At 39.5% G+C, this 12,442-nt stretch overlaps 1 protein-coding gene across 5 annotated transcripts in view; it reads right to left on the reverse strand.

Moving 5' to 3' along the window:
- Nucleotides 1–705: 705 nt before the first annotated feature.
- Nucleotides 706–12,442, reverse strand: part of Gpm6b (glycoprotein M6B) — a 155,479-nt gene continuing 143,742 nt past the window's right edge. For 3 of the 5 annotated variants that reach the window (XM_051142156.1, XM_051142151.1, XM_051142153.1), the window contains 4 exons: nt 9,725–9,896; nt 7,032–7,105; nt 5,755–5,820; nt 706–2,779 (listed from right to left, as the gene is read on the reverse strand). In XM_051142156.1, coding sequence (XP_050998113.1) covers nt 2,630–2,779; nt 5,755–5,820; nt 7,032–7,105; nt 9,725–9,896 — 462 coding nt within the window. In that variant the 3' untranslated portion in view covers nt 706–2,629. Of the gene's footprint in view, nt 2,780–3,157; nt 4,322–5,754; nt 5,821–7,031; nt 7,106–9,724; nt 9,897–12,442 lie in introns of those variants that run through there. The other 2 variants (XM_051142152.1, XM_051142154.1) reach the window with 1 other exon arrangement.

Consider the following 12,442-nt stretch of genomic DNA (forward strand, 5'->3'; position numbering starts at 1 on the left):
TTGTTAAATCACTGGAGTTTATCCCGAGATTCCTATGGCTTACCCATTAATGTAACCTAAGTAGAAGGTATTAAGTGAGAGAAATGTCATTGTATTGAGCTCCTGCTTGTTCACCTGCAGTATGTAAATGAAGGGTAGTGATCCAGAGTCAACACCTCATTTAGACATGTTGTTATGTCCATAATGCCAAAAGGCTGGGCCTCACTAAGAAAGGTCAGGTGTAGACAATCCAAATGTGTAATCATACTCACAGTAATGTTTCAAGTTAAAGAGTGAAATCCCAAGTAATATCTAGTGCTGCTCCAGAGAATAATGATTAGAATTAGATTTCATTATAGCCCCAAATGAACCTTTTCCCCCAGACTTTGCATTTAAAAATGAATCAATAGTATATAGACCCTTACTAAAGTTTCCTGTTATTTCTACTTTGCCCAAGACTTAGTTAGCTATGTGTTAATCCTGTAGGTAGATGGCTTTTTATTGGAGAAGCTAGTTATGAAAATCCTGTGCTTTTCAGACTCTTAAGTGCTAGTAGCACTCTATACAAAATATAGCCCAATGGGTTACAATAGTTTCTCAAATTGTTCTTGCTAAAAATATGTGTGCGCGTGCACACACGAGTGCAAAATCAGTAGCATTCTCCCACAGACTACATTGCTCTACCAATGTGAAATCTTGATGATTCAAAAATGACACCATACTGCGAACAGAGAAAGATAGGATTTATGTATGGTAAAAAGGCAAGCGAATGAAGCTATAATTTTATTTCATTACTCTTTAGTACATCCACAACTATTTCCATCTAAATAGATCTTTAAAATAAGCATACACAAGTATTGACTATTATCTACAAATATTTATTGTAACACTTGAATAGAACTACAGGAAGCCCTTGGCACTGATAGAAAATATTGATTCACTGTTAGGTTACAAAAATTTATACATAGCAAAATTTAATGCTCTTTACATAAAAAATATTAGACTACTTCAACAAAACTTTCAAAAATTCCTGGCAATAGCTACCAGAATTAGAAAAGTAAAATTAGGCTTTAGACACTGCCTCTTCTAGAACACTGGACTCTAACAGCACCTCCACTGCTGGAAAAAAAAATATTGAATTCTGTCATGCAACAGGAAAACAAAACACTAAGCTATCTTGGAACAACTTTTCTACACAGAAGAGAGCGTCTCCCAATTAAAAAGAATCCAAATAGGCGCTTTTCGGCATTAACCAAAAGAAAAAAATCCAAATGAAATATAATAGTTGATGTTCGATTTTAATAGCATCTTGATAAAGGTATGCTTCCTTTCATTTGAATACATTTCTGCACATGTATATGTTTTAAAATCCAGGAAACAGCCAAACCACAAGTTAACTCTTAACATGAATATACATAGTTAACCCTATATTATGCAGCCCCTTTGAAAAGCACTGATGCACCCCACAGTTATATGGATCATTCCAGAAAGTACAACACAAAGCTTACCATCACTAATACCCAGTACCTATTAGTTACTTAATGTTCTGGAACACAATGAGTTAGAAGGCAAGTTTCTTTTGAAAATGGCTTAAACTCAAGCAATTTACTTGCTGAATATCAAACATTATTATTCCAGGAAATTAAGATTTAGATAAGAAAACAATGAAATAAATACCAACCCTAATTTAAATTACTTATGTATTAAAGTCTATAAAAGTAGGAGGTCAGAGGTCTGTGGTCAATTTGCAGTTAGGTTTTAGATAGTTGATATGAAACTGTAAACTCACTATCCAGACCACTTAAAAATGGTTTAGAACGGTGGCCATTTTAACAAGGTAACACTTCTTAATTAAAAATATTCATGGAACAAAAGTCTATGAAGGAATTTTGGGTCTCTGGTTACAATACAAATTCTTAGAAATTGAAAGCAAATATTAAGGCAGAGCTGACACTTGTTTCCAAACAAGAATGGTGATCACCAAACCATCACTCTGATTTTGTTACGGTGTGATCTACTATAAAGTTGATTTTGAAGAGCTCGAGCCAGAATCTGGCTTCTGCACTGATAATTGCATAATTGCAGCTCATTTTAGCATTAGATAGATTTCTGAGTGGCTTGGGACATGAATGCACGAGACCTTGGGGCGTGTAAATTGTTAAAAGTTTGAGAGAATCACAATATCTTTGACGGGCCAGAAGTTAATATAGGTCAGCTATCAAAAATGAACTTCACACCGATTTCTATTTTGATAACCCTTGAGGACAGGTGACATGAAAATCTAGGGTTACATCCTTTGATACTGGTATGCTCCTATGAAGGAGCATGCTGTAATTCCATTGCCTGTGTTAGAACTGCTCTAGCAGCTAAATGTACATGGCACGACTTTACAAAGGATGAACGGTTATTCTGTCAAAGTGTTGCCTTTTAAAATGCCTAACATGAAACCTCCAATATTTGTTCTAAAGAAAATGATTTACCCACTGGAAGGTTTTCCTAGAGATCCATCCCAGCAGCTTGAGACAGACAATGAAATGTTGGTACGTCTACATTAGTTTGTTTGGTGGGATACACATCTGTACTGCAGAGCAGCTGTCTGATGATGTGTCAGAGCTGTAAATTCGTCGGCTGACACACTCTGGCAAACACTTTAAGTGTAAGAATTGAGTTGTTCTTTTGACCGAGACTGGATATCTTGCAGTTCCTGTTCTTCCTTTGCTTTGATATCCTGGTATGCCTGCATTTTGCTTGCATCCTTTAAGTAAGCCCAGTTAGAAGACAGTATCATGAGGAAGTGGATCTGGAAAAGAAGGGTGAGCATGATGGCTAGTGAGCATGTGAGAAGGCAAAGCGAGCTGCTAGTCAGATTAGACGGATCAGCTGGAAAGGGGCGAGGGTTATTCACTATTAATACTCTTCTGCTAGCAGAGCTGTGAGACACGGAGCATGCTCTACTAGTCTGCTTCATATTAAGAGGCTGAAGAAAAGTTAGTATGCAAATATAGTGAACTTGGGAATAAAATGGCCAAAGTTATTGTTAAGAAGAAGTAAAATGAAATCTGTGACAGTGCTTTTTTTTTTTAAACCATTTTGAGAGTAATTTTAAAGACAAATGCAGAAGTTCAGAAACATTTTTTTTAATGTTTAAAAATGTAGAGCAAAACTTATCTGTGGGTAAAAAGGATTCCCCCAAAGGCCTACAAGTGTAAAAAATGTTTATTTTGAGTAAATGATTATAGAACTATATATTTAACATGGAGAAAGTAAATGAATATCAAAACCAAAATTAAAAACTAAGTATGCAGTCCATATGTTAACATTTTTAGCAACGAAAACTATATTCTTCCTTTTATAACTGCCATTATTTCATTTCTTCTAAGTTCATTTCACATAAAAATCCTTATAATGCTTTACAGTTTCTGTGGCACACACATCCTTCCCATGTATTTTCCTATTGCCTGAAACAATCTACACAGCTCAATGCCATTCTTCCTTCTCATACCATACTTCCTTCTCAACATATATGAGACCTTCAAATCTGGGCCCAACTTCTCTTCCACTAAAATCTTACATATAATTTAAGAACCTGGTTATGAGGGAACATTTAACTATGCAGCAAGACAATTTAAAGTTACGGTTTTGTGAGTTTTAAAGAAGTGACTGTGTTATGTCAAAAATATAGAATCATTTTTTAGAAAAATCAAATGGGTGACATCCTTCAAATTTTTACCTGGCCTACTTGAAAAGGCATTTATTTGGTAATGAACCAACCATGTGATATAAAAACCCTTTAAATTGAATTTAAAATATATTTGCCAAATGTTTTCTAGAAAAGTGTGACAAAATGAAATCTTGGTTATAATTTTCCATCTTCAGCACTTGTTTTCTTTTCCATCATTAAGGCTGATTATCAAGCAAGCAAAATAACGGAAAATGCAGGTATGTCAAGGTGTTAATACTTCATTTCGAGATACTGTTCAAAGTTTAAGTTCAAGAAAATTATTTTTTCAAAGGATGCTCACCAGTGTCGGTAAATAACAATCCTTTTCAAACTGTGGGAAAAGGCAGACCCAATTCTTTTGTAATTCGCATACAGGAAGTCCTATTATTTAGTCTACCATGCAAAGTGAGTTAACTGAAGCTATTTACAAATTATTGTAGCAAAACTGCAGAAATCTAGGCTCCGCTTTAGTCTGGAGTGTCAGTGATGTTCACGCTACAGAGCTGAGCTCTCTAAAGCTCCTTATCGGCCTTATGCAATTTAGAACTTAGTGCAGCAGTCTTCCCGACTCTTAAACTTCAAAACCGCATAGTTATATGTAGTAGCCATCATGTAGATCAGCTGGTGGAAAAGAACAAAACAGGGCGGTAAGATACAGGCAGTGGGGGCTAATGGTGTGACACCTCTAAAGCAGGGCAGGGGTGAGTGCCAGCTCATAGTCTGAGGGGTTTCTCCCCACCTAATCAAAGCAGATGATTTCTCTCATCTAGCACATGACTCTTCTGATCATACATACATAATAGAAGTCCTTGGCTCTGCCCTCAGTAAGCTTATTAAAAAGCCTTGGATTTGTTTCAAGAATAACAAGATAGAGAGCTGGGTCAGCAGTATGAGAGATGAAGCTCAGTGCCCTATTTCTTCTCATCTTTCCCAAACTGCCTGCTCAGCAGCAATTAGCCTTCTTCCTGCCTGTTGCTCAGCCAAGAGAACAGGTCACCATGGTGATTTCATGGGAAGGAATGACTTAATGGTTAGGAAAACTGGGAATGGGTCATCCTCAAGCAGCTGAAATCCTTTACTCTCCCAATCTTAAATTAGTTTTCTACAAATCATAAACCAAGCCTCTCACTCCCATCAGTTGTACACATACATGCATGCAAGCCTGTTTGCTTATAGGTTGATTGTCATTATGTGCAGATTCCAAATTTGCCTACTTGTTAAAATATGTAACCACCAAAACAATATTCTCTCACCCATGACTGGACACTTACAAAGCACTTAAAAATTTGAGCCCCCTCATTTGCACAGTCCCAGTAGAAGTCTACTGTAGTGATGCTTTGCTGCATTTGTTCTGCAGTCACACTGTAAACAAGCATCCTATTTTGTACTACCTTTGCTAAATTAGCTCCCAAGAAAGGTGTGGCAGTGCCTTCCAGAGGTAACGTGTGTTAGAGAACCTTTAGCTAGGCATGGGTGATAGTGATGTTGGCCATGAACTCAATAGTAATAAATTGATAGCATATATTAACTAGGGTATCTTATACTAAAATCTACATGGGATGATGGGACCCAGAGCTACTCTGTACTGCCCCAACAGGCTATGTTCAATATATACACTTTAGCATTTGAGTCAACTTTATAGAAGGTTATTTCTGCACATAAGGAGATCAACTACATATGTATATCATTATCTTTCTATTTGGAAGTCAAGATTTCTTTGCAAAGGAATGGGCAGTGCCTCACATGAGTCTCTGTCCATGAATGAAATCATAGAACTACTTGCTAAATGCAATAAGGCAACATGCTATGCCTAGACAGCAGGTGTTGGTACCCTCTCTTCTTTCCAGTGTCCAAATTGGATCAGTCAGTGCCAAGGCAGCCACTAGTACTTCCTGCAAACTAGACATTTGGTAAGTTTACAGAGGGAATAGTTCACCACAGCTGAACACACAGATCTTTTGCTTCATCTGCTGGTGAGAGCTGAAAAGGAAGTCTGTGGTTTGGAGGCAGGAGGAGGAGGGCTATACTAGGGTGTTTCTGGGACAGTTACTCACCAGGGCAATGACGGTGGCACCAGCTCCAGCACAAGCCACAATGAACAGATGATAGGACATGTAGAACTAGGAAAGAATAGGGCACCATGAATAATTTGTGTGGCGCAAAGGGCCTTACATGTGTCCTGGAGTGCTGCTTCACTCTCCTTCACAGATTGGCTGCCAGCCTGGGCGGCCAATGCCTACCACCCTAGGAGTTCTGGATGCGTGTTACAAGTACTGTGGAAATTCCAGCCTTTCTGATGCTCAGTCTGTACCCCAGACCAATCACACCAGAATACTGAAGGTCTTGCCCTCAAGCATGGATATAGTGCAGTCCCTTCATGACTGCAATGTGCAGCCAAGGTTAGAGGGCTCTGCTCTGAGCCAACAATCCATGTTATGGCTATTCAAACTGACAAGCCAGGTAGGGTAGAGGGCTATTGTTTCTATAACTTGGTGTTGTCAAAAACATTAATGTTGTCTTAAATATACACACTCTCACCAGTGCATTGAAGACATTTGTTTCATAAACAGTTATAAGCCCACAACTGAAGAATACTCTAGTGTTAAGAAAGTTTGATTTCAAAGTGGTAGGGTATATTGCCAAATAAGGACTAAAAAGAAAACAAAAGCCCCCATAAGAAGTTGTTCTGGAACTAGAAATTATTAGCTCTGGGCTCTTATTAAAAATATAACATGAATACATGTAAGATAACTTTTTAACTTGTTTGAATTGAATTTGTGCCTATGGATGTTTTGTATGTATGTAAAATATATGTGCACCACATGTATGCCTGGTGTCCTTGGAGGACCAAAGAGCATGATGGGTGCCCTGGGAATGGAGTTAACAGATGGTTGTAAGTTGCTGTATGGGTGCTAGGAACAGCACTGGGTGTTCTTAACTGCTAAGCCATCTCTCCAGCTCCAGACTTTAAAACAAACAAACAAACAGACAGACAAACAAGCATGGAATTAGCTTCCATTTGCTTGTGACAGTGTTCTTTGTGAAAATGTTGCCAAAATTCATCTCTCAGAATTTTAGGTTTGGGATCACAAACTATAGCAGTGAGGAACAGCCCATTATCTTAAGGATCCTTCATAAATGAGCTGGACCATACAAAATGGACATTATTTTTGTAGGTGGAAAATGAAGAGTGATGGTTACACAGTATTCAACAGTTTACATGAAAGCCCTTCTTTTCAGAGAACTTCGGCTGTCATCTAGTGCCCTATTTCTCAGCTTAGGTTCTCAGTCACCAAGTATGTGAAGGAGGCCTCAGGACTGACTTGTTTACCTCATTCGTGTTGCAGATGTTCTCCAGGGCAGAGCCACAGATTTTTCCTGGGAAAGCATTCCAGGGAATGATACCTGCAAAGTGAACCCCAACAAATATGAGACAGGCTGTAGTGCCCCGTGGCTTGACTTCAATTCAAGTTGCTTGGGTTTTATGGTGCTAGTGGTCCCTCTTACCCATAATGCTAGGAATTGAACTTAGGATCTTTGCACATGTTAAGCACACACTCAATCACTTTGCTACAATCCCAGCCTGTCTCACATTCTTAGTAGACCTTTCCATTTTGGATTCCAGTTACAATTGTTAGCCATGTTCCTTTTCAGTTGAGGTACCTGGTGTATGCAGTTCAGGCAATGAGGACCAACAACAACAAAAAGGGCTCTATTTGGAGAACAGAACAAGAGCCAAGTCACTCTAGCTCATGCAAGGTTTCAACAACTGCATTTTCCCCCTGTAGAGCGTACTTTGTTGGTATTGGTAAATGTCAGGTTTTATTTTAGTTTTTTTAGATAAGGTTTCACTATGTAGTCCTGGCTGGCCAGGGATTAGCCATGTAGACCAGTCTGGCCTTGAAGTAATCTGCCTGCTTGCCTCTGTGCCTCCTGAATGCTGGGATTAAATGTATGCATTGTAGTGCCTGGCCCACATTTTCAAGGCTAGATGTTTTTCCTCCAGTGAATTTATTAATTTGCAGGGGGAAAGCCGGGCGTGGTTGTGCACTCCTTTAATCCTACACTTGAGAGGCAGAGGTAGGCAGTTTCTGTGACTTCTAGTTGACATAGTGAGTCCAGGACAGCCAGGCTGTTACACAGAGAAACCATGTCTCAAAAAACAAAACAAAACTTGCAGGAGAAGCCCCTCATGAAGCATGATAGTGGTGCTTTGGCCACATGGGTCTGAGCTGTGTGTGTGTCCTGGCCAGAAGAGCCCAGGCTGTATTCTTTTTCTAGCTGCAACTCTTAAGTTTTTTCTGGAATGGACAACTGTCCACCAGAATACCATTCTTTTCCTTCTTTAACGAATGGGAATATGCTTAAATATTTATACTTCTCCCAGGAAGGAAGGAAGGGATTTTTGTTTGTTTTCTTAATATCTGTTTCTTTTTAAAAACAGTTTTATTATATTTCTTTTTTATATATACATTTATGTTATTACACATAAATAAACTACCTACAGCAAGAAGAACCACAAAACAATCAGGAATTATATAAATGTTACATTCATAGTGATTTGACTCTTTGTATTTGGCAAACTTGAAGAAAACATCTTTCCTTTCTTGGAGAATCTAAATTTCTGAATATAAATCAATATCTATCATATCTCATCTCTATCAACTTAAAATATCCATGTAGCCCTAAAAACATCTTAACCCTTGCCCAACTAAGCTACATTGTAGAACTAAACTATCTGGTCTTCAACCTCATCAGAGACTTGAGAAGGAATAAAACAATATACATCCAATGTTTAACAAATAGATATGATTCTATAGATATATATGGTAAAATTGTTAGATAAGATCTTCAGAAGCCTCAGAGACAACGGATTTTTGTTTTTTAGTCCTTATTTCCTCCTATACCTAACATTAACTCAAATAAGTAATCTGAAAAAGTAACCAGCTGGGCAGAGATAGGATTTTAAGAATTATTACCATGGCAACAAGAGTTATTTGTAAAGGAACATAGAGATTATTTGCACATATTTCTTGATGGAAACGTTTTGTTTTGTGGCCTGGGCAGGCAGGGAACAGGTAGTCTTGTTGCCTCAGCTTCTTGACTCCTATGATTGTAGACATGGGCCACCCCCAGCTTTCCAAGTACTTTACAAATGAACCCAGGGCCCTTTGAATCTGTTACATGGCTATGTCTTTGTTAGATCTATTGTGGGCCGTTTGAGGCTGGTTTTATACCGTGCTATAAGACATTGAGAGTAAGCCACATAAGAAAATCTATGTAAAAAATGAAAGTGCCATCTTTGCTCAAGAAAACTCTGGAAGCACAAATTAATTGGCTGGAGGCCCCAGTGGCTGGTCACAGGAACTGTAATTTGAGGATTCCATTTGTGAGAACAAATGTCTGAACTCGTTTCTGATTACTGGGACCATTTTCCCAGAGTCCATCAGGATGGCTTTGAAATCCATCTACATTTTATATTGAGTTTTTTTTCAGTACAGATGAGTTGAAGCAATTGGTCATTTAAAAAGACTCCTTCCAAAGAGGCAGCCATGCAAATGTACTAGGTGAAAAGTCAGTATGAAACTGAAAAGAGCTGGACATAGAAACACACGCCAGATTCTCAGCACTCAAGAAGCTGAATTGGGCCTATGACATTAATGCCAGTTGGCCAGCCTAAACTACATAGTAAGATAAAAATAAAAAGGAAGAAGAAGAGGGCAAAAATGAAAAACTGGAAAAAAAATATAAATTCTTATAGTAGGCATGTAGAAGTATTTTTAAATTGAACTGCATTATAAAGTACTTTTGCATTATAAAAGACTTTTTAAAAACTATATACCTAAGTTGAAAAATATTTTTACAAATCTCAAATAATATCCTCTAGTAAGTATAAAGGCCCAGAGATGCTTGCCTCCAGGAACTGTGTTGTGGTGACTGAAGAGAGGTCAATGTGCTAATCATAACCCAGACCCAGGAAGAAGACAATGAAGAAGTAATGGGGCCAGGATTGAAAAGAGGTACCGTATTGTCGGACATCCACACAGATCTGCTCCACACCCAAGGTCCCGTTGCTTTGTGGAGACTTGATGACTTCACAGGTTGACCATATGTTGTAGAACATAAACACGGGCACTGCAGAGAAGCCGAACACACCCAGCCAGGCCACTCCCAGCACATAGGTAAGGAAAACGAACTAGGCAGACAGACAATGAGAGGAGGGAAAAGGAATCTCACTGAAATAGGCATGTTCATCTCAGACAAAGGACTGTACTTTTCTGCCCAGAGTGGAACCTGTGGGATGCAGAATGCATTCCAGGAAGAAACATCTGCTTAGCACAGAGGAGATGGGAAAGGCTTTCTGAGGCTGTTACTGATTGGTTTGATTGATTTATTGATCGTGTGTTTGTATGTGCAGGTACTCATGTGCGCACGTGTGTGTGTGTGTGTATGTGTGTGTGCGTGAACTGTGGAGGCCTGTGTCTGTGTGTGTGTGTGTATGAACTGTAGAGGCCAGAGAACAACCTGACTCTTTCTTAGGTGATTTCCACTTTGTTGTTGTTAACACAGTATATCAGTGTTCTGGAACAGACCAAGCAGGCTAGATTAGCTGGCCATTGAGCCCAGGAAGCCACTTGTCTCTTCCTTTAGCAAGAAGAACCATGACATAATCAGAAATTATATAAATGTTACATTCATAGTGTTTTGGCTATTAGTTTTTGGCAGCCTTGAAGAGAACATGTTTCCTATCTTGGTGAGTCTAATATTTTGAATGTAACTCAGTATCTATCATATCTCATCTTCCTGAGGACCAGTTGAGCCCTCCTGCCTCCCATGTTCCTTTTTTAACTATCAATTTCATGAGAACCCAAGAAAGAGGTGACCTTACTCACCCAACTAATTAGTTACAGGGCCTGAATGAAGTTTGGTTTTTGTTGTTATTGTTTGTTTTGTTTTGTGTTGTGTACTGGGAATTGAATCTGGGGCCTTGCACATACTAGGCAAATGCTCTACCACTTAAGCTAAACACCCAATTCCCTTTTTATGTTTTTATTTGGAAAAATGGTCTCACTAAGTTGCTTAAACTTTTGATCTTCCTACCTCAACCTTGCATAAAGCTGGGATCACAGGCCAGCACACTTGAGCCAGCCTATGAGATGTTCTTTCTAAACTCTCAGCCGCGTATTTAATGTGGGATAGGTCCAGAGTGTCTTTATAGGTCCCTGAATCATAACATCATGTTGATTTCTCAGTACTTCCCTTTGTTTTACCTTGCATGTGGGTGTGGAAAAATAGCACCCGCCAACAGAAGCCTTCTCTCAAAAGGAACTGCTAGTTTCCTTATCCTGGGGACTTACTGGAAGCATTACATGCTTGGACCTTGACCAAAAGTTTCAAACAGTCACGAGCACAGGGAATCTGTCAAGATTTTCATTTTCTTGTTATATTTCATCTCCACCTAAGTTTATGCATAGATGTCTGATCTGGACATGAGGTTTGCATTGATGCCCCTTACTGATCACCCTGGAGAATGGCAGATATGAGGTTCTTTTCTTTTTAAAAAAGATTTATTTATTTATTATGTATACTGTGCCTGCATGTACACCTGTACACCATAAGAGGGCATCAGATCACACCATAGATGATTGTAAGCTACCATGTGGTTGCTGGGAATTGAACTCAGAACCTCTGGATGAGCCGTCCAGTGCCCTCAACCTCTGAGCCATCTCTCCAGCTGTGTCCTGTTCTTTCAAGGACCTTCACAATTCCTGAAGCACCAGCTTTACTAAAATTATTCAAAGGAATGTATTTCACGAGTTCCATCTTTTCTCTCCCCACCCCCCCCCCCCGGGCCAAGATGGCTGTTCCAGAATAGGTTTTCTCATTCTTTCCCTATCCATGGAAAACTTATGCCCTTGATGGGCTATCTGATAACACTGTGGAGACTTAAGAAGGAGGTTCTAATGATTCTTGGCCTTGGTGAGCCTTAACTTCTCTGGAGGGTCCAGGTCCCCGAGGTCAGGCCAGTGCTGAATGCATCATCTGGAGGCTGCTCCCCTTAACAAGGTGAACCTGGAGTTCAGAGTCTTCCTCAGCAGGATCTCCCCTAACCCCCAGGCAAGTAGATGTTTGTTTCCCACAAAGGTCTGAGGAAAGCAAAGCCCTCCTGAACAAAATGCAGCTCTCGTCTCCTTACCTCTCACTAACATGCTGCTGTAGTGCCATTGAACCTACACTTTTCCCCTGTCAATCTAACCTTTAAAATCCAAAGTGTGGGCCAGTGAGATGGCATTTGCTGCCAAGCCTGATGGTGATCTATTCAATCCCTGGAATACACAAGGTAGAAGGACAGAGCTGGTTCCTGCAAGTTGTTCTCTGACAGCAATACACACAGCATGCCATGTATGCCATGTAATGTGCAACTATGTTCTTCACCCCACTAAGTAAATATAAACATTTTAAAAGTCAAAGTGGGGGCTAGAGACATGCTTCAGTTGGCAAGGTGCTGCAAGTATGAGGGCCCACATTTGATCCCCAGTTGCTACATTAAAAGCAGAGTGTGATGGTACACAGCCGTAGTCCCAGTGCTGAGGAGGCAGAGACAGGCACATCCCTACTCAGTGTGGTCTAAGCAACAGGTCTCAGACCTGCCAGAAGATACTGCTGATGTGAGGTGACAGGCATATGATCCCTATCAGGAATGGTGACTTATCTTTCAGTAAGACTGTTTCTGGCTTTGTC

Source organism: Acomys russatus, chromosome X (genome assembly GCF_903995435.1).
Source record: "Acomys russatus chromosome X, mAcoRus1.1, whole genome shotgun sequence".
In the NCBI taxonomy this organism is placed as follows: Eukaryota; Metazoa; Chordata; class Mammalia; order Rodentia; family Muridae; genus Acomys; species Acomys russatus.